This window comes from Protopterus annectens, chromosome 12.part0 (genome assembly GCF_019279795.1).
Source record: "Protopterus annectens isolate FY-2018-M chromosome 12.part0, PAN1.0, whole genome shotgun sequence".
In the NCBI taxonomy this organism is placed as follows: domain Eukaryota; kingdom Metazoa; phylum Chordata; order Ceratodontiformes; family Protopteridae; genus Protopterus; species Protopterus annectens.
This window is the reverse complement of record NC_056746.1, coordinates 941,147,608-941,171,311: the sequence shown is the minus strand read 5'-3', so window position 1 is coordinate 941,171,311 and position 23,704 is coordinate 941,147,608. Positions and strand designations below refer to the sequence as shown.

At 39.6% G+C, this 23,704-nt stretch overlaps 1 protein-coding gene across 1 annotated transcript in view; it reads right to left on the bottom strand.

Moving 5' to 3' along the window:
• LOC122816231 (piezo-type mechanosensitive ion channel component 2-like) overlaps positions 1-23,704 on the bottom strand; it is a 1,381,906-nt gene that overhangs the window by 124,648 nt on the left and 1,233,554 nt on the right. Inside the window, exon 47 of the mRNA XM_044088974.1 lies at positions 22,884-22,976. Within this exon, the coding sequence (XP_043944909.1) occupies positions 22,884-22,976 (93 nt within the window). The remainder of the gene's footprint in view (positions 1-22,883; positions 22,977-23,704) is intronic.

Here is a 23,704-nt window from a genome sequence, read left to right as displayed (position 1 = left end):
TAGTAGAGTTAAGCATTATTAATGTAGACATTCTAGTAAATGTTGCTCAATGTTTTACTTCACTGTCACAAAGTGTCTATGTGTTACATATCTAATCTTCGCCAATGTCTTTATGTCAGTATTTTTTTTTCTTTGTATTGCTAAGTGCATTTATTACCTGTTATTATATTTGCCAATGTAGCCCGAGTTGTAGCTGAAAAGAGCCCTGGGACCAGTTCATTTTCCTGATTACTAAACTATAAATAAATAAGAAATAGAAAAAAATGGGGTGAACATGACAGAAATAATTAAGGAACTAGTAAAGCACATTTTAATTCTGCTGCATTCATGAATGAGAAAAAAAAAACTTCCCACTGAAGGCATTGGGAAGTATCAGAAAGATTTAATTTGGAGCCCTACTACCTATAACCTGTACATGATACAGCAAGGATTATTTACTACAGTGAGAGTTTTCACACCTCAGCATAAGAGTGTGGGGGAAGGTCTGTCAATTCTTTTAGAACTAGAAAAGAATCCTTTTACAATAACCTGCCATTTACCTACTTTCTTTTGCTGGAAGTAGCTAACACCTATTTATAGTATAGAGCAAGCTCTGACAAATATATAAATGAGGTTCAGTCAGGGGCAACATACATGTAGCTCTGTTTCAGAAGGTGTGTTATATGACAGTGCTTCACAGTCCTGCCATTCTAGCTTAATGGCATGAGAAAACAACTCCACTTCCTTATGTTTAGCATGACTCATATAAAGAGGACTTGAAATGTATTCTGGGAAGAAAGAATGAAAGCAAGAAAACAAGATCATGTTACCAAGGCAGGGCCCATCATCCACGATTTTGTGAGAAACACATTAAAATTGCAAAAGAAGCTCTTGGAGTGATTTTGAGGCATTAAATAACTCAGAAAACAAAGATATAATAAAAAACATGTTTTTTTAAGTTCTAAGGTAGAGATCCCTTTAAGCTTTTTAGGAACTGTCCTAACTTAAAGAGTGCTTTGGGTGACAGTGGTGTCCAAAAGTAAAGGCATTATCAAATCCTTCTTCTAGTTAACAGTAACTGCTCCCTAGGAAAGGATAAATGTGAGCAATTGTCCTGGAAATCCATGTAGTAGCCATCTTTAGCTGTATGATGCAACTTATCAGTGCCCAAACTACCATGTAAATATTGGGCTTCAAGCAGAATTCTAACCTAGTCAGAGGTAATTTTAGAGAAATAAATAGAATGAATGCCCAAATCTCTCCTACACGAAGAAACAGATGTTAAAAAACTGTCACTGCAAAACGTATACATCTTCCAATATTTCTTCCTATTAAGTGGGCCAGTGATAGAGTACCATCTACAGTTAGGTGGTTGATCACAGATTCATAGATGGTCCAAGTCTATTGAGTCTTACGACCAATTACACCTTGCGAGTACCCTCCCTCAGGCCACACCTCCTTTCTCGAGGGTGGGGGGGGGTGGAGCATACCAGTCAGTCCTAGAGTAAATTTGTGGATACCCATCCAGTCATCTAGGTTATGTTTAAAGGAAGATACTGAGTTGTGCTGATTAGCATGCAGGGAATTTATTCCTGAGGTTTGGGAGGCACTGGATTATAAACTGGCCTCTCTAAAGTGTTCTAGTAATCTGATGGTGAAAATGTAGGTCCTTGGTTCTAGAACTGGTAGAGATATTGGACTTGTAGAAATACTTAAGGTCCAGGACAACTGGATCTCTTATGGCTCAGTAAGCAAGACAGAAATATCCCATTAAAAGTCTGTAAGACACTGAGTAAAGAAAAAGAGAATCCAGCCTCTCTTGATAAGGCATGTATTTTAGGCCATTTTTGAAGTTTTTTTTTTGTTAAGAAACTTTGGGGTCTTTCTAAATGTTTGAGATAAGTTCAGTGAGATATATCCAGAAAAGGATGTTGTAATCAATAAATGGTCCAATCAATGCTGAGTATAATGGAGGGATTACCTCCTTAGAACTTGTTGTTATTCCTTTGGCAATTAGCAGTGCTAACTAAAAGGATTTGCTGGCAACCAATACATTAATTCCTAGGTCCCTAACTGCATTTTTGCTTTGCGGGCGTGTGCTTTCTGGGTTCACTTTATAATTTCGAAATACTGAAATCCCAAATTTCAGCATCCCAAAATTATAAAGTTGAACCTTTAAAATTGTGAAAGTGCATAATCACAAATCCAAATATCTCGAATTCGTGGTTATGGCTTTACGGTACGTTATGTGCGGTGTTGTGAGTGGATGGTGTCTGGTATTGTGTGTGGATTTAGGTGTAATTTAAGGTAAGTGAGCATTTTGTAAGGGTTTTTGTGGGAGTTTGAGTGTGTGTGAATGTGTTTCTCAGTTGTACGTGTGGGTTAGGGTAGGCAGGTGAAAGTATGGGTGTGTAAGTGTTGGTGTTTGTATATGTGTGATGTTTGTGTGTGTGCAAGGGACTGTAGAATGTGTGGGTGTGAGTTTCCTTTCTGTGTCTGTGCGATCTCGGAGTTAGTATATATAAGTAGGGGGGTGTGGGGGGCACAACCCCCCACATGGGGGTGCAGGGGGAATTACCCCCCTGTTTATATGTAGTGTATGTTTGTTTGTGTTTTTGTGTTTGTGTGTGTTTTGTTTGTTGTGGTGTGGGTTGGATGATGTACGTGTTGTGTGGTGTATGGTGTGTTTCTGTTCGTGATTTTGTGTTTCATGATTTTGTAGTTTCGGGATTTGCGTCATTTGACTTGATGGTTTCGAAATACTGAAATTCGGGATTTCAGTATTTCAAGATTATAAAGTGAACCCAAGCTTTTTATATAACATGATGAGGGAGGGGTTGTTTACCAAAAGTGAAGATACTACACTTTTTTGCATTTAGACTGAGTGTATTTTTAGTGCACCAAGTCTTTACTAGGGAGAGTTCATTCTGTAGAGCTTAGGTGACTTAACAACAACCTCCAATTCGCAGTCATAAGCAAAGTTTGAAAGACAGAAGTCATGGATCTCTGCTTGGAAGTCTTGGAAGTAAATGCTGAAAAGGAGAGGTCTCATCCCCAAACTTTGAGGGACACCACTAGTCAATTTCATATTTTCTGATGAGGCACCTGCAATTTGCACCTTTCAGCCAGTCTGTTATCCATCTAACCACATATGGGTCAATTTTTAAAGCAGTGAGCTTCCAATGACAGCATGGGTATTGATGTCAAGAGGCTTAGCCAGGTCAAGATGTGCTATGTGTACTGCTTGGGACAGAATGCACACTTCACAAAGCCAAACTGTTGGGGGCCAGGTCTAATAAGATTCATGATATTGTAGTTTATGAGGTCAGTTACAATATGCTACACATCTTTGCTTGTAAGGCAGATAGGTCTGTAATTACATGGGTTGCTTTTCAGCGCACCCTTGTGGAGGGCAATCACCAGTTCAGTATGCCACACATTTGGATCAAAGTCAGAATGGGTCTGCAAGGGCATGTTTAACACTATTAATTAAGGGACCAGGTATATTTTCAGGTTACATGGAGGAAGTATTTTTGGTCCTGATTAACAGTTTTAATAAATGATCTTTAGAGATAATTGAGAGAGTCAGGGACTCAGATATTTCAGGACTTTAGATAGAAGTCTCAAAGGTAAAGTATGTAAAACATTTGTTTGTAAGGATTTTAGCAATATCTACTGGGTCAGAATATGATGCATCATTATGAATAAGTTTAGATAAGTGGAGAGTTTTGTTTCTTAGTTTTGGAACATAGCTAAAGACAAATTTATAATTATCTTTGGCTTCAGAGGCCAGCCCAAGTTCATGGCTCTTTTACTGGATCTGATTGTATAATTCAGTATTTTTATAGTGCTTTTGATATTATCTTTGAGAAGGTGGGTGGTTGGTTGGTTGGATCTACTATATAATTTAAGGAGTTTCTTTCCTTTGTTGGACAGTTTATTTATGGTGGTGAACTACCAGAATTGTTTGTTTTAGAATTTCTCATGATACTTGGTTCTGGTAGGCACTGCTAGCTCTATGCATTTTTCTAAATGGGTGTATAATTCTTTAGTGAAACTTGCTGCTGTAACAAAGTCAATGGAGGTCCAGTCATAAGCAAATTTTGATATTTTCATATAGATTAGGTTGAGGTCGGGATATTTGTAGTCCTTAAACTCAGTGAGGTTTGCTTTAGGAGCTTTTGGGAGTTTAAAGGAGGAGGTCTCAAGTTTATGATCGCTGTTCCTTTTCTATGCCCAGCCAGGTTGTTTTCTTCCTAGAAAGGCCTGGATATTTGAATGTAAGTGAAATTTTACAGCTACTTTAGTATGATGCTTTATGCCTTCATGTAGTATTTTTTTTGTCTCCAACTCACTTTAATGAATGCCACCTCACTGAATTTCCACACTATCAATGTTGCATCAGCACACATAATTTTCTTTTGAAAAAAATGAACTAAAAATGTTCTTCATTCAGCCAAATTTAACATTTAGATTGGAAAGCAGCACAGTCACATGGAATTGAAACAGGATCTTGGCTTTAATCTTTGGCCCAATGATAAAACTGTTCTTAACTTGTTCAGCAGTTAGCTCACGAGGTATTTGGACTGTTAGTCATCTCTCTCTTTCTGTTCCTGCACACTATAGCAAATCCAAACAGCTTTTCAGGGTGCTTGCAGTACTAACTTATGTAAGTGGTGCAATAGGTAGTGCACTTGACACTGATGCAGAAGCCTATGGGATCTATTCCCACACAAGGTAAATGGATTGCTACTACTGCAGTGCAGCATAAGGGGGGGTGCACTCCTGAGTGTCTTGTCCTTCAGATGAGATGTTAAACTGAGGTCCCATCTGCTTTAGCTGGTGGTAGCTCAAGTGGATATAAAATATACCATGGCACCTTGGTGGTAGCTCAGGTAGATGTAAAAGATCCCATGGCACTTATTGAAAAGAATCTCAAGAACCCAGTGGAACTGAAGGCAAAGCAGTCCGTAAAAAAACAGCAATATTTATTGACAGAAAATAAGCGCTTTTGCGATGATCAACACCGCTTCATCACACATAAAATTAATAATAAAACCTCCATGTATATATATCACACAAATTAATTGATTCACCTATCAGCATGTTCAAAATTCCCTCCAAAACCATTAAGCAATATAACATCCAAGACAGCTTTAAAGGAGTATACATATATACACAAATTATACATTCATTTTAGCTTTCTAGACTTCAATACAGGTTTCAAGGGGATGCAGTCATTCAGACCTAGTCCCCATATGAGCCCCCAACCTTATTATCCTCTGAAGCTCAACACTCTCAGTTTTAGTGGTTAGATCCGCTAATCTGGCATTTTTGTCTAGGACGTGCAAGACTTGAAAGAGGAATGTATGTTGATCACCCAATATAAAAAGAAGTTATGTACCTACCATAACATTCTATGTTTGTTGTCCTTCATCTCGCCTTCCTTCCTGCCTGTTGGATTCGGAGCCAATCCCTGGCTCCAACTCAGCCGATTTACTAAAGCTTGAGAGCTTATACTGGCTTGAGGCTAACCCCTATCCCAACATGCCTAGCGGTAGCCGCCCAGATCTTGTTTGTAATAGTCCACACTAGACAAAACATAGTAAATGCAAATTTTACTAAACTCTTACACATTTAAGGTTAGGAAGGAAAGAGGAAAGACAAGGCATGGTTAACTAACCTGGTATGTCAACAGGAAACTCATCCAGTGTAACCAATGACTGAATTCCTCTCGATCCTCCAGGAAGGGGTAAGGGGAGGGGGGACGCAAGAAGGAAGGCGAGATGAAGGACAACAGACATGGAACGTTATGGTAAGTACATAACTTCTTTATGTTATGTTGTCCCATCTCGCCTTCATTCTTGCTGGTTGGGACCGTGTCCCCAGCACCTGGTTCTTGGGTGGCTCACTGGAACAAACTCTTCAGGACCGTGGAACCAAAGGATGCCCTGTTCCTGGAGACAACATCCACTTTGTAATGAGAGATAAAGGTATGAGGATTTGCCCATGTTGCTGCTGCACAGATTGAATCTAAAGGCAATTTGGCTTGGAAGGCAACAGAGGTAGCTAAGGCCCTGGTTGAGTGTCCTCTGGTCCTCCCTGGAACCTTCTTTTTACGTAAATCATAAGAATATCTGATTGTGTCTGACAGCCACTTTGATAAGGTCACTTCTGAAACTGAAGAACCTTGTTTATTGTCAGCAAAGGATACAAACAATTGATTTGATTTTCTAAGGTCTGTGGTCCTGTGTAAATAAAAACATAATTGTCTATGAACATCCAATTGGTGGAGTCTATACTCTGCCTTGTTGCCATAATTGGGGAAGAATACAGGAAGCTCAATGGACTGATTTAAATTGTACTCTGAACATACCTTTGGTAAGAAGGAAGGATTGGTTCTAAGAGAGACTCTATCTTTGTGAAAAATGAGATACAGCAGGCGAATAGATAAAGCGTGTAATTCAGAAACCCATCTAGCTGAGGTGATGGCAATCAAAAAAAGGGTTTTCCAAGATAGAAATTTCAGGGGGCAAGATGCTGCTGGTTCAAAGGGCGGAAGAACCAGAGAGGCTAAAACCAAATTTAGGTCCCGGGGGTGGGGGGTTCTCTTACCGGAGGCCGTAAAAGAGTTGTACCTATTAAAAATGCTCTGCACAACTTATGGGACATGATGTTAGAGCCCAGTTCTCCGACATAAAAATTGGAGATGGCAACTAGTTGGACCCTAATAGTAGCTGCAGCTGCCCCTCTTTCGAAGGTTTCGGCCAGGAAATCAAGAATCTTGTGAACAGGAGCAGTGAAGGAATCAATATCACTACTCTTCGCCCAATAAGAGAACCTCTTCCATTTGCTAGCATATATCTTAATGGTTTTGGGCTTGTGAGAGGACACTAGGATGTGTTGTACTGCCCGGGAAAAGTTGGGGAGCCTGGCTAAAACTGGAAGTAGAGAAACCAAGCAGTCAGCTTGAGAGTTTGAAGGGAAGGATGGAGCCCACCTGACTGATGCATCAGAAGGTTCATAGGTTCATAGGTTGGTACTAGGCTATCAGCCCTAGGGCCTATACAAGTCTAGCCATAACAATTCCCTGGCTATTTCTTCCCATGATATTTACTTCCCTGGACCTCTGTCTAGCAGGGTGACTGACATGATCCATGGGGTGAATTTCCTTTCTCCCATCCAATCGTCAAGGTTCCTTTTGAAGATTGCCAAAGAGGTACTCTGCTTGACATGTATGGGCAATCTATTCCAGAGTCTGGGGAGTCTCTGGGTCAGGAACCTATCCCTCCAGCATGTTTTGTTTATTGTGATGACAAGGTTTAGATCCCTGGAGGTCCGGAACTGGGCCCAGTATCCCAGGCTCCACTTGAAGATGATGGCAGAGAAACAGGTCCTTTACTCTGCCTACATCCTTTGTGTAAGATATGACTAGAGGAAGCTACCGTGATGTTGGTACCCTCTTTGCCCTGTCTCTAACTGGGTCAGAAAAATAAGGTTTAGCTCGTCTCTCCCTTTCATTCCATACTTTCACATAGGCCTGATTCACTTCCTCTTGGCTATACCCTCTCTCCATGAAGGCATCCTTTAAATATAAAAAAAGGATATAATCTAAAATAACTGGCCCATATTACTAGTGGATGATAGGACACTAGATATAGTTGGTCCTCAACCTAGATTTGTCCATTAGAATAAGAGAAATATGAAGCAGCACTTGTGCTACCCTAGAATGCATATCCCAGTAGTTGGACAATTAGGAGGCACACAGAAATGTGGCGCCTGTCAGTACTGTGATTATATAGATGAGTCAAGATGAGAAAGTATGTAGCAGAGAGGAAGCGATGAAGGAGGAGTTAGAGTGAAAAAGGTAAGGAAAGTGAAGCAGTGCATAGGCAATACTGACAGCTTTACAATAAGGTTTAATTTTATTTATTCATTTATAACTGCTTAAAAGAACTGATTAATGGATACCCTTAACAGACATGAACTGAGACTCAAAGGCAAAGGTAAATGCAATGCGTACAGACACTTTGTCAGAGTATGTAAACAAGCAACTACCATGGGTTTAGGAGGTAGGAGGAAGCAGGAGTACCGAATGAACAAAAATGCACACACAGGGAGAAAATGCAATCTTCACATTGAGTGTGAGTGGATATCATGGCTGAATCTTACATTCCACAGACTCCAGACCCTGGAGCTGCGAGGCAGATATCATAACCACTGAGTCATCATGCTGTCTTATATTCTATATTCCTCTACTGTACGGAGTTTCATATGACGTATTCTGCCCAAATAACTTCCTGATCCCTATCAAAATGCTGATGTAATCTTAAAGCTCCATTTTTTTTTTGTTTTCTGTCTGGATTCTAGGCTGGTATTTTGCTACTGCAATGGACACCATCCTAGTTGTGTCAGTGAAACAGCAAAAAAAAAATCATGAAATTAGAGTCTAAAAAAATGGAATTAGAATTTAGACTAGATTTATCTAATCATCTTTATAAACAGCCATTTCTGTACCACTGCATGAATTGCTAAGCGGATTGAACTACCGTGACAAAAAGGAATCAAGCTGAACTACAGCATGCTGCTTTGGTTAGGTGTAGTATAAGATGCAATAAATTTTAGTGGCACAAAAAAAAAAAATCAAAGAAAAAACAAGCAAAATAAAATCTTCTGCTTCTTCTGCTCCACTGTACATACGACATACATAGTACTTCAGCCCCAACTGCAAATGAACTATCAGCATTCATTTCTGAATGCTTTTACTACCTTGGCTGCTAATACAATTTCAGCATTAATGTCTGAATGCTGCTACTGCGTTACCACCTGATTGGTATCTGCTGATCATGATCCCTGGCACTTTGCAGCTGGGATGGCTACCCCATCTATCCCACTCTCCCTATGCCTCTGTGATCCCACAGTGCATCACCAGGCACATTTTCACAACATGCCCTACCCATTCTGCATAGGTTTCTGTTTTCATTTTTCATGAAATCCCTTCCAGACTAACGGCCTTTTCATGTGTGAAAAATAGACTGCATTAAAAATACTCGCAAGGTGAACCAAATATGTAAAGAAATATCCATATGCACCCCATTGCCTGGACAGACACTACATTATTCTTCTTTAGTAAAGGAGGATGTTCCCCAAAGTAGCCTCCTGAGTTGCAAGTGAATCACAAAAACACAAAGTAATCCTAAATTACACAATCAGCATTAGCATATATAAATTACAAGACAATTTAAATGATGGTTAGCTGTTAGACGTACTTAAATCTTAGGGGCCTCTGCATGTCACTGTAGTAGTTCTGGCACTGCTTATCAGATTGTAGTATGCCAGTGGCTTCTGACACCTTCCTGACAAGACTGTGCTAGGCATGCACTTTATATTGGGGACCCTCATGTAAGTCCCCAGTCAGGCACTCCTGATTATCTCTATGCAGCAAGAATGGAATGATCTTGTTCTTTTTGCTGCACCACCAGGGACCCTGCCAAGATCATTGCCCAAAGAAGTCATGGCTATTCTCCAGGTTACATTCGAGAGAAATGTGGAACCTTCTCAGAGTCACACATGTTGTGCATGTGTTGAGTAACATTGGGCAGCTGGGTAATGTGACCAGTTGTGCTGGCATGTTTGCTAAGTGCACAAAAGGATGGGGTGGTACGATGGTGTTAGGGTGTGAACACTGGCATGAAAGTGTTCACTAACTTCATGTTGCTTAACCGCTGTTGCTTGTCTAGTCAGGATGCAATAAACGAGTCTTTGTGGGTTCTGTTCAGGCAGCTTTATTATGCACAAACACATCACGACTGAAACTTATTAACTTTAACTTAGGCAACTTATATACAAATTAGTTACATTCATTCATACATGCTCACTCTCTGGCTGCACTTTCAAAATGATACTGAGTATAGCATGTGTCTGCTATTTATATATGCACATTCAGTCCTTGATATGCTTCTTAAAGACACAGCACACACACTCTGTTCTACATCCTCCCTCTTTGAGAAATAGATCATGCAATGCTGAGAATATCAGTTGACATGCAAACAATACAAATAGCTCTTTGTCATGCAATTATACAGAACAAGGTACATATATACAGTTATGTCCAGGTCGCTGTGTATTTCACACTAATATAGACCCAACTGTACAGCTTGAATATTATCTGGTGCTGACATCTCAAGAATAGCTGCTTTCTTAGATGGGTCTGGTCTTAAGCCTGTGCTGGTAAATAAATGACCTACATATGTAACTTCTGTTAATCTGATTTTACACTTTAGAGGACTGAGCTTTAAGTTCACTTCACATGCTCTGTCTAGAACTCTCTTAAGGTTTCTGTCATGCTCTGCTTCAGCATTGTCTCCAACCAATAAATCATCTACTATTACAGCACAAAGATAACCTGAAAAAATTTGCTCCATTGCACCCTGGAAGGCTTCACTTGCAGAATTTATTCCAAACGGCATCCTTAGGAATCTATATCTGCCAAATGGGTTACTGAGACTTGTCAGTAATGAGGATTTGCGATCAAGCATGACTTGCCAAAATGAACTTTTTGCATCCAAGACAGAAAAAACACTGGCATTCGGTATTAGGGCTGCGACCTCTTTTGACTGTACGCATTGGATGATGCAGTCTCTTTAATGCTTTGTTAAAATCTCTTGGGCGAATACATATTCTGATTTTGTCTGAGCCTTTTTTGTGAGCTGCTACCATGGACAACACCCATTCAGTTGGTTCTGTAACTGGACAAATTACACCTTGCTGCACCATTTTATCCAACTGAGCTTTGACTTTATCCTGCATAGCTATCAGAACTTTTCTTGCTGGTCTGACTACAGGACTGACCTCTGGGTCTAACTTCACAGAATACACAACTGGAAGTTTGCCCAACTTGTCATCGAAAACATCAGACTACTCTGAGAAAATGGCTTCAGAAAAACTGGAACTAGGATATGCACTTATATGATGAACTTCTTTGGTAAAAGAAAGCAGATTCATTCTCAAACTGTCTCTGAGACCCAGTAGTGATTACACAGGTCTTCAGACTACATTGAACAACAAGCTGTAACTGTTCTTAGCCAAATAACATGAAAGCACTACTGAGCCTTCGGTTTGAATTTCTTCACCATTACACTTTGAACCAGTGTCTACTTTGAGCTGAGTGGATTTACCATTGATCTGGACAGTACAAAACACTTTGTTCTTTGCCAACAAATTCACTACATCAACCTTTTCACCAATTACTGACAGACCATGTACATAGAAAGTAGAATTTCAGCTCTCTGTATGATCAACTTGCTTTTTAGAGTGACTCTTCTTTATAACTGTGTTAGGTTTACTTGATTTGCAAAACTTTTGAAAATGGTTCCATTTTTTTACACTTGTGGTATTGCTGACCAAATGCTAAGCATTCTTTTCTTTTAGACTCATGACTGGCACCACAATTGTGAGAGTTAACAATAAAGCTGGATTTGAGTTTTGCTGACAAATGCTTGTACTGCACTGAGCATGTTCTTTTCTTAGAACTTGCTGGAAAACTATGTGATTTCCCTGGTAAACCAGCAGGGGATGTAGCTACCATGTGCTTAGGCCTGCTTCTGTTTGCCACATGTTGCATGCTATCTACATTTGCTCTCGAGCCATACTGAAACCATGCTCTTGTCACTTGCAAGCATAATTGAGTGTTTTTCTGTAACTTCAGACATTTGACAAATCTCAACGGCTTTACCCAATGTTAAATCACTGTCACAAAGCAACATCTTTTTTCACAGCAGCACTATTAATACCACACACAAGCCTGTCCTCTATTAACTCATCTTTTAAGTCACCAAACCGACACATTTTAACTTTGTTTATCAGGTTAGTAATATAAACTGCAAACGTTTCCCCTGGTTTCTGATCTCTTGTGTAAAACAAATGCCTCTCTAATGTAATATTTGTCTGGGGGGTTGCACATTTCCCTGAACTGGACTTCAAACACTCGGGATCTTCCCCTGATTCAGCCTGTACAAAAATATGACAATTTGCACCATACAAAAATGAACGTTCTCTTTCAATGGCCTCTGACCCAGCTAGGTTTAGCAAAATGAATGCCCTGGTGTGTGTATGTTTGTCAGAATAAGCTATTTGTATAAAAATATTGTACTCTTATTCAAATATCCTCCAATTCTCTGCAATATTCTGATCAAATACAAGTGGTGAGGGCTTCCAAAATCCGTCTGCCATATTAACACATGCCAATGAAGGATTTTATAAATACGCATGAACACGCACACACACACACACACACACACATATATATATATATATATATATATATATATATATATATATATATATATGCCAGAAATTTATGCCAGTATTCCAATAGCACAATGAGGAACTGAACTTTGTGAAATAAGTCTCTTGGGCACTGTAATACTCTTGAAATTGCTGTACTGCAAGAAATCATCTCTTATCAGTGTAAGAAACATTTCATACAACTGCACTGTGCAAATGAACTGGGCAGAAGAAGCTCATAGTAAGAAACATTTCAAAATAACTGCACTTTGTGAATAAACAGTAATTGGCACACTGAAACTTCCCCAAAATGGCAGTACCTTGTTAGAAAATTCTTTACAGTGCAAGAAACACTGTAATGATGGCATCTTGCAAACAGACACACCCAGCACAAGAAACTTTTTGAAATTGCTGTACTTTAACTGTACTTCACAAAATAGTTGCACTTTCCACACAAATAAACTCATTGGAATACATGCACAGTAATAAGCACACACTGTAAGCACTTTTACACACTTTGAAATACTTTGAATAACTCTAGTTATGCCCTTGATACATTACAAAGTCGTAGTTATGCCAAAACACAGCACTTTGCCAAAAAACATGCAGTTGCCTTGCTTTATTTATGCTTAATGTGCCATTTTTGTAATTATCATATTCATTTTGCTGATTTAATGTTTTTTCATGCCCATTTTACTTTTCTTGTGCTTGTTTTACTCTGAACATGCCCGTTCTGCCTTAAACATACTCATTTTGCTTTTCTGATAATCGTGTTATCAAATATCTTAATCTTAAACGTTTTGTTTAATTAATAAACCTTTTGTGCCTCTCGCTTATTTAATAATGTGGTATGTGCCCTTGTAATGCTCTGTATTATCTTTTTTACAAAATAAACTGTTTGTGCAAGTTTAAATTATCTTTGGTTCCTTTATGGCTCTTTTTTGTACTCGTTTCTCTTAGTTTACCTTCACTGTTATCTCTGCACCTCATGGCTCTGAATATCAGTCTCTGGAATCCCGGTTCTGACACCATGTTGCTCTTCTCGTCAGGATGTAATACACGAGTCTTTGTGGGTTCTGTTTAAGCATTTTTATTATCTACAAACACATCATGATTGAAACTTACAACTTTAACTTAGGTAACTTATATACAAACTACCTACATTCATTCGTACATGCTCACTCTCTGGCTGCACATTCAAAATGGCACTGAATATAGCGCGTGCCTGCTATTTATATCTGCATGTTGAGTCCTTGATATGCTTCTTAATGACACAGCACACACGCTCTGTTCGACAACTGCATTAGCAGTTTTGCTGTTTAGCACCTCTGTAGTATAGGACGCCTCTGTGGGATGTACAAATAAAATACATTTGTCATGTCCTTGCAGAAATCATTGACCCACCCATGAAGGCTCCCTGTCCTTTGCATGTGCTCATTTAGGTTAACGAGCTTCTTAGCAAGGCACCTGTCAAGGAGGAAAATGTGTTAGTTGGTTACATTCATTAGCTGGTGACTCATCAAGGTTGCAGTTCTAGAAGTTTCAAATTTGTGTGCTATAAGATCTTGCATCCACTATGGACTTAATCATGCTTTGGAAGATTGCAACATAGCGACAAAAAAATTGGGTTGAAAGGTTGCAGTTGAAGGTTGTAGGACTTCTAAGCGCAGCTTTTGATTTGGGAAAGTAAGTATATTTGCAATTAGTGACATGACATCTCACTGCACCTCAGCCTCTCCCTGGGAATCTTCCTGAAAGTATACACTTGTGCAGATTGTTTGTGTTAGTGTTTAAAGGTACAGCCATGCTACCACTGTAAAGGGGTGTGTTACAGACTGTCTGTGTACTAGCAGGGTATCAGAAGGATTGTATGGGGTAGCACATTGACCTTTAATGCATTTATTATTGCTATGTGTGTTAATACAGTTCATAAGTACCTGTAGGCCAAGCATAGAAGTGTTCGATGTTTATTGATATGGCAGTTTTGTGAGGGCATATACAGTTTTTAAGTCCTACAGCAGGTGCAACACTACTGATTGTGTAATGGATTGTGTGTGTGTGTGTGTGTGTGTGTGTGTGTGTGTGTGTGTGTGTGTGTGTGTGTGTGTGTGTGTGTGTGATGCAATAAATTGTGTTATGCAGATATTAGCTGGTAATTTGCCTGGAGGATGGTGCATGACCATTCTTCTCAACTGTTCAGATTTTCACCTCATATTTTTGGTCTGTTACTCATAAAATGTGTGGCTTTCTGGTAAATCCCTGAGAATTGAAGTCACTAAATAATGACGTACTCTTGCATTTCAAACTTCATATCCTATGGAAAATGCATGTTAACACAAATCCTGTTATTCCAGCAACTTTCTAAGTTTATAAGAGCAATATTTAAAATCTGTACCTATTTTTGAACCCTTGTCCCCCCATTATTTTAGGCTTTGTCCAGATTTCTTGTCCTAAGAGTTTGAGAGGTATGTGCATAACAGTAAGGCAGCATTCTCTTGCAAGTCAATGTGGCTAGTTAGTAATGTCACTGGTGTGCTTGCCACTGGGTGGAAAGTGGGGGAAGAGACAGGCTTTTGGGAAGAACTGCAAACATTGCAGTTTTAAGCAGTTCATATGTAGGCCCCAAATACTTATGTTTGCATATCTCCACAACCCACTTCCTACAACAGAAGCCAGCATGTTGTTAGCATTTACCAAAGCATCTGTGCTATTACTGAAGTATTTCTGGTCTTGGTAGGGTATGCTTTAATTATGTGCTTGTGTTATACATTACTGTATGTACTGAAATACAGACATACGTCAGGTAGGCTTGCAAAAGTTCTCACATATGTTTGTTTTACTTCCATTTTAAACCAGTATTCCACAACTATGGTAAACACTAGAAAAGCAAGTTCTCCCATTCAGAAAATGAAATATTGCTACAGGTCCTCCATCTCCATGTTCAGCAAATGATGAGCCACAATAAATCTGATTGGCCCTTTTGTAACCATGCCTGGCAGAATTTCATTAATGATGTCAGTTCTACTTGTGGTCATTAAAAGATGTATGATCAAGTAAAAAATATGGCCACCAACATCATAAGTGTAGCAAAAGGTCAGGTAACCCACCTGGCACAGGAGCAAAGACAAATGGGAGGTGGTCACCAGCTGAGGAATTCCTGGTATCTCTGCATGGGGTCTGGACAGTTTCACAATCCATGTCAGAGTTCTGGATATTGCTACAGGGCTGAGATGACCACCAAGAATATCTGCTGGTGATGCCCCAGGTGAACATGTCTTAACATGGAGAAATATCTGCCATAGAAGCTAAATGTCTGGTTTGGTACAATTTATAATTGTCGCAATGTTTTTTTCAGGAACATCACGGCTTTAAGTGCAGAGGACGCTGTCACAATGTAGCCTGTACAAGTATATAAATAATACTTTTTCACTCTCTAGGCTTTAGGTTTTGGTGAATGGTCTTACTAGTCTTGGGTGATTTGTTTGGTGTTTTCATAGGTGCACTGTAATCAAGGCCTCCATTGTGGACATATAGCTGCCTGATGTCAAGATACTGTCCAGCTCTGATGATGATTATGGTCACCAAATCCTGATTCACAGCGTCAATGTTGGATATGGGTAATGTGATGTTCATATTACCATTCCATTCCATGGATATTCTGTACTTGTGTAAACAGGAAGGCAAACAAGGACTGGAACATTCAGACAGGTCTATCTAGGGAGGGACACCTTCACCAGCAGCACACTCTCCATTGGTTGGGTGAGAGGTCTCCTGCACAGAATGGGGTTTCAAGGGAACATTCAAATGTGTTGTTTAACTCCTTCTTACAGGATTATTTTCCAGGGATATCTCCTAGACACCTCAGGTCAAGGAGCTTTTCTATCACATGAGAAAGTAGATCTTGATCTATTTCTGAATTTTTCCTTTCAAGCAAAAGCCTCAGCAAGGAAATTTCTCAATCAGTATGGTCACAGCATTAAAATCCCCTGACATTCTAGATTCCAATTTTAAGATTTCTGAGAAGGAAAATTATTTGGTGGAGAGACCAAATTTACCTCAATCCAGGTCTCCCATTTTCCCTTCCAGCTTCACCACCAGCCTGTAACAACAGGCTCTTTGAACTTTACTTGGGGAGTATTGTCTATGGGGATGAAAGCGCAGGGTCTTTGGAATAGAAAGGACAGACTAAAACACCTTAATGTAAAAAAAATGCTGGCAGTCATCAATGTTTTCAACGCTCTTTATCATGTTTGGTCCCCTGAACCAAGTGGTCAGAGACAACACCACAGTGATGTGTATATAAACAAAGAGGGAGGAAACAGACCTTGCCCTCTATGCAGACTAGACATAGTAGCCTGATATATAGCTTTTCAGTACAATCTCATGCTATAGGCATCTTACATTCTACCAGAGCAAATTTTTGTGGCCAACAAGCTGAGCAGCATCAGGACAGACCCTTATAAATGGAAACGGAATTGTGTTTTTTTCCCCCAAGAATTTATCCAGCTGTGGGGAATACCTTAGACAGATCTTTTTGAATCCAGGCATAACAATCAGTTAGCAAAATTCTGTTTCAGGACTCCATGCAGAGAGACCTGGAAAACACGTGTCTTTTCTTTTCCCTGGAAAGGAATGTTCTTGCATGCTTTTCCACTCTTTCCACTAATATCCAGGATCATTCAGAAGATTCAGAAGGCCTCTCCAAAGATAATTATGGTGACTCCCTTCTGACCCAGGCAACAGTGGTTGTCCCTTCTTTTGGAAATGGCCAAGGTCAATTACCAAAAGCTTCCTGCAGACTGTATCTACTCACACAAAACAGGGTGTGTTTGATACATCCCAGTTCCAAACAACTGCCACTAACTGCTTGGATGATAGAATCTTAATACCTTTTAGGCACCTATTTTTGGAGGAAGTGCAGTAGCTATTAAAAGAGGTAAGAAGACTTGCTACTAGAAAATCATATATTAGCAAATAGAAAAGATTTGCTAGTTGGTATCAAGACAAAAACTAGGACCCTTTTAATGCTAGTGTTTGGTTCTACATTATTTGTGTGTTATTATCCTCTGAACTGTCTTACTTCTCCATCACGGAATATATCTGTCATACATTTCAGCATGTCAGCCCACAGATCTCCCTCTTTCAATGAATTCACTTGTAAAATGTTTTTGAAAGGGATGTTGCATACCAATTCTCATGGGAAAAAGTGAATCCTTCTTGGGATGTCAATTTTTGTCTTTGAAAAATTAACTCTTTCTCCACTTGAACCAGTTTATCACAATGACTTGAGATACTTAACATGGAAAATAGTTATGTTCATTGCTCTGATTCCTGGAAGAAGAGTATCTGAGCTGTACACTGTTATGGTGGGTCAACCTTATCTCATTTCCCACAAACATAGGATTTCTTAAGAACTAATCCTTCCTTTGTGCCTAAAGTTGTGTACAAGTTTACTTTGATCCAAACTATCCAGCTCCATGCCTTCTTTCCTGAACCTAAAAATGAAAGAAAATGTATATTCTATACCTTGGATGTCCACAGATGACCCAGATATTGTCTTGACAGAACTAAGTCATTCAGGAACTCTAATCAGTTGTCCATTTCTTGTGAAAGTAAGAAGAAAAGACAACCTGTGTCAAAGCAAACTATTTCCAAATATTTCACTCATGCTATTTCCTTCCTTTCTTCCCATGACAGCAAGGAAATTCCTGGCTGGGCAAGTCACATTCTACTAGGGCCTTGGCTTCATTTGTGACTTTTTGGAAAGGGCCAGATTCTAGAAGTATTCTAAAAGCAGCAACTTGGTCCTCTGTACATACCTTTACAAAGCATTACAAATTAAATTCCTTCTCCAGGTCTAGGACAGGTAATATTAGGACCATTCTCCCAGGGGTCTTGGACCATCATCCTTTTTTGCTCCTAGTCAGTTTGAACTATGGTAATCTACCCATATCGCTAAGGCTACTGCACCAGTGATCAATGTAATGAATATAGCACTGTAGTATAAGTCAAAGTCAAAGTAAACTTTATAGTCATTTGGAACAACATGTGTGTAGCCTAAACGAAATTTCGTGCATCAGCTCAATTCTTGAGATTACAAAGGAAAGTGAAACAACATATACAAGTAGAGGAATAAACATAACTAATACAATACTACTTCCAATACACTCAAGAAAGAGCAGAGACATTTACCAACACTCATATACGAAAAGAATACCCTCCCCTGTGTTAAATTAGCTACTCTGTTTAAAGTAACACAAAACAAACTACAGCTTGAAATGCCTAAGTTATTTGTCTAATATTGCACTTGAATGAGCTAAATAATACTGACTATGGGTATAATAAATAAATATTGCACTTACTTGGAATATATGTAACATATATATTGCACAAATAAAAAAAATGACTTATATGTGTCCAGACCCCTGGGACTAGTGCTAGAGTTCAGAAGTCTAATCACTATAGGGTGGAAACTGCTACTGAATCTTGTAGCCCTGCAGAGGATGCTGCAATATCTCCTGTCTGATGCCAGATCATTAAACAGTCCATGCACAGGATGCATGTTGTTCTCTATTATTTTGGTGGCCTTTTGGATGCTTCTTGCAGAATAAGATGTTGTATAGATGGAAGACAGGAACCTGTTACCTTCTCTGCAACCCTCACCACTCTTTGTAGCACCTTCCTTGCTGTAACATTGCAGATTACAAACCACACTGTGAAGCTGTAGATGAGGATGCTCTCTATTGCACCTCTATAGAAGGTGGAGAGAATATGAGGAGGACGTTCAGCTTTTTTCAGCCTTCTTAAAAAGTGGAGGCATTGGTGCTCTTTCTTGACCAGTTGGATGGTGTTTTCCTACCACAAGAGATCCTCTGATATGTGTACATCCAGGAATTTCATACTTTAACCCTCTCCACACTCTCACCATTGATCCTGAGCACTGGGTGGTTTGTTCTCCTTTCCCTGAAGTCAATGATAATCTCTTTGGTCATGCTTACATTCAGGTCAAGGTTGTTCCCCTCGCACCCACTGATCAGAGATGCCACCTCCTCTCTGTATGCCCTTTCATGCTCATTTGTGATGAGCCCCATGACTTGATATGGTTGGACTTGTGCTTAGCACAGCAGTTGTGGGTCAGGATGATGATTGAGAACTCATCCCTGTGGAACTCCGGTATTAATCTTGATCCACTTTGATGTGTTCTTACCTGAACCTCTGTGGTCTCTCAATCAGGAAGTCCAGGGTCCAGTTACAGAGATGTTTACTGATTCTTAAATGTACCAGTTTTTCTATCAGCTACATTGGCACCACCATATTAAATGCAGAGCAGAAGTCTATGAACAGCATCCTCACATAGTTGTCTTTGCCATCTAAATGGTCAAGGGAGAAGTGTACTGCTAATGATATGGCATCAGCTGTGGATCGATTAGCTCTGTATGAAAACTGCAAAGGGTGAAATTCAAGGGGTAGGCTTGAAAAAAGATGCTTTCTGATTAGCTGCACAAAACATGTCATAACAGTGGATGTCAGAGCAACTAGTCTGTAGTTCTTTCGGCTGGGGGGAGTGGTTTTCTTAGGTAGCGGGATGACATTAGTTTCCTTGTAGCATGAGGGTACTTTTGCCATGGCAAGAGAGGTGTTAAATATTTCCTTGAGCACTGTGCATAGTTGATCAGCACAGCCTTTTAACAGCTTGCCTAGCATGTTGTCTGGGCCAGCAGCCTTCCTGGGGTTCACTCTCCTTAGCTCACTTCTTACCTCCTCTGTGCTGAGGCTGGCTGAGTATTGCATTCTTCTCATCACTGGGTAGCTTTAGTGCCAGCCTGTTGTTTCTTTCCTCAAATCTGCCAAAGAAGATGTTCAAACTGTCCAGGAATTCAATGCTGTCCTCACACTGCTGACCTGGTTTTGTAGTCAGTGATCTCGTGCATGCCTTGCCATAGTCTCCTTGCATCCTTCATGTCTTCAAAGTGGCTCTGTACCTTTTTGCCATACTCTTTCTTACCCTCCTTTATACCCCTCCTCAGATTATCTCTTGCTACACTTAGGGTTGCTTTGTCCTTAGCCCTGCAAGCTGTGTTTCTCTCCTTCAGAAGCTCACATACCTTAGGGGTGAGCCATGGCTTCTGGTTAGCTGTAATAGTGATACTCTTGGTATTCTTTACCCCATCAACACAGTTTGAAATGTATGCCATCACTACCTCAGTGTATTCATCAATGCTCAGATGGTGATTCACTGTGGCTGCCTGGTTCTTTCAAAGCAGTCTTGGAGGGCCTCCATAGCCCCATCGGGCCATACCCTGACTTGTTTCTTTGTGGGTTTCTCTCTAACCAGTGCAGGTTTGTAAAATGGTGATAGCAAGATGGTATACTGGTCAGAGTTTTCCATTTGTGGAATTTGCACTGCCTTATAAGCTTTCTTTACATTTATGTACAACTTGTCCAGGATATTATCACCCCTTGTAGGAACATTCACATACTGATGGTAGTGTGGGAGTACTACTTTCAGATCTAATTTATTAAAGTCACCAGCTGCCACATGTACAAAGTTGGGATATTTGCTCTGCAGCTCACCCATGTGATTGCATAGTTTATTTAAAGCCTCGGTGGTATCAGCACTAGGTGGGATATACACCACTGTTACACTGACCCCATTCAGCCCCCTGGGCAAGTAAAATGGGCTACATTTAATGGATAGGAACTCTAAGTTCTCGCAGCAGTGTGACAGTATTATTTCATAGTTGTTGCACCCTCTTTTGTTAACATAGATGCAGACTCCACCTCCTCTGGCCTTTCCACACAGTGTACATTTTCTGTCTGCATGAAACAGCGTAAAATTCTCTAAGTTTACTACACTATCATTTATCCTGTCATGCAGCCATGTCTTAGTAATCAAAAATAAACAAGTATTTCTCATCTTGTTCTTGTTGGAGAGTTCCAGTCTAAAGTAGTCCATCTTGCTACCCAGTGGTATCACTTTAACTAGCAGTATAGCTGGTAGGGGTTTGCTTTTAACTTTACATCAATACCTGCTCTGCAACCTCTTTTCCTTGTTCTCTGACATCTCTTTCTCTTTTTTTTTTTGTCCAGCATATTCCAGAAACCTGTTCTACCAGTTTCAGGCACTTTAGAGTGTGAAGAGTTAAAATAAACCAGGTCTATATTACGACACAGAAACAGCTAAACACCGAATGCGATTTCAGCGACACATAAAGAGTGAACTACAATTTAAGTGAACTGCTAGATCACCGATTTTTTTTCCTAGGGAAAAAAAATCACTTGGCTGTCGCTGTGAATTTGCTCTTTTCCCTACTGTAGTGCGATCTCAGAGTTGGTATATTTAGTTAGGGGGGTGTGGGGGCACATCCCCCCACATTGGGGGTTGTGTGGGGCGAAATCCCCCACTTTGGAATGTTTGAGCTGGTGTGTCGTGTCTGATTAGTGTACCAATTTTTTTCCCTAGGAAAAAAAATCGGTGCTCTGGCAATTTGCTTAACTTGTAGTTTGCTCTTTATGTGTCGCTGAAACTGTGTTTGGTGTTTAGCCATTTTGGTGTCATAATAGAGACCCTTATACCGAGCTGTTGTAGCTCCATGCAAGTAGTAGATCCCAGATACTCTGCAAACTTCAAGGCATCCAACCAGCAACCTGTAGATGTCAACTGTTTAATTTCTAGTAATGTTTGTCTGTTATTGTACCTTCAATTGGAGGTGCAAAAACTGATTTTTTGGGATTTTCTGTGCAAAAGAAGAGAAAATATGCATATCGCTAGAATGAGCTGACACAGCCACAGCCACACAGGGCACCCACATTTTTTTTTGTAAACTTAGCATAATAGTACACATTTTAATGATTATTGGCTGCAGTAGCAATTCCCTTCCTCCATCCTCCTATTTTTGAGTGCTTTTTGTTGTCAGGGTGAGGACCTTATTGTTTGTTTTGCTGCCATTGACCTTTTCAGGCCTCTAGCCTTCCTCTTTCAGTTGGCATGAAAGCTCTGAAGGTTTTCTGTCCAAATCACTGTTTTTCCTCAGCTCTACTTGAGATAACTAACAGTTTGGACATGTGGTAGGTGCACTTAAGTTTTGCAAGCTGGCTGGCTGTTATATCTTTAGGATGCAACCCATAAAGCTAAGGCTACTGCAGCAGTGATCATTCAAACATCTACTGTTATCATAAGTTTATTTACACAACTGTAATTTTTGCATATTATAAATGAAAAGTTGAGAACTATGACAACAGGCACATTGATTGCTTTGTCCAATCAGCATGCATATTTTTGAATAGTAATGAATTTTTATTGTACAATTTTAATCACATTTCACAGGTTGTTTAGACCATAACTCTTCACCGAAAATCATGTAACAGTAATCTGAAAAGGATAAACAATAAACTAAGCAGCAGATCAAAACTCAAACATACAAACCTCAGAATTATAAGAAATAATACAAAAAAGAACTAACATATTAGCATCTAACACACATTCATTTTGTAGCAAATGGTACTTACAGAGTGTACAGCATAGCATCTAACACGCATTAATTTTGCAGCAAATGGTACTTACAGGGTGGACAGCATAGCATGTAACACACATTAATTTTGTAGCAAATGGTACTTACAGGGTGGACAGCATACCGGTTGGTTAAATGATTATACTGGGCTTGAGAATACGGCAGCAGATTTTGTTGCTGGGCACTCATTGTAAAAAGTGGCTACAAAAGAAGAATATTTAGAAATAAAAATCCTTACTAATTTATTAACGTCCTTATTATTAAGTTTTTATAAATAATTCAGCGCAGTTGGCCATCAAGTGAATAGTCATGCACACCCAATGCCAACTCATAACACTTCCTTCTGCTGCACAGTTCCTCAGATGTGGCAGCTTTGATCAATCCAGACAGTTAAAAGTTAAAGCCACAGCTATTTCTTACAGACAGAAAAAAATTATTGCTAGCATCTGGCCACAGCCTTTTTTCAATGTCACTAATAATTAAAGGATATAAAGCAGTGTTATGGTTATACAAGTGACTCTTTATTCTTCCCTCCAGATTACTGCATATAAATATAATTTGAAAGGGAAACCACAGACTTTATTTGATCTATACACGAATGACAAAACTTTTTCCCCAACTTTTTTGACTGAGGATGTACTGCCTATGCACATGATGTTTCTAGAAAAATGCACATGATGTTTCCTGCCTGTTTTGGTTCTGTTATGTCTGTCCCCATCTACAACACACACATGAAAAAGGCTCTTTAAGGTGGAACTGACATAGGTCATAACCTGCAGGTTACACCAATGGCCCTAATATACAGCCAACAGACCTGGACACACTTCTTCTAATCTTCACTTCCATATTGTTTGGAAGTCATTGATTTAATTACCTGCCAGATGCTTCAGAATTGCACTGCTATCAATGATGTAATCTAGTTGTCCTTT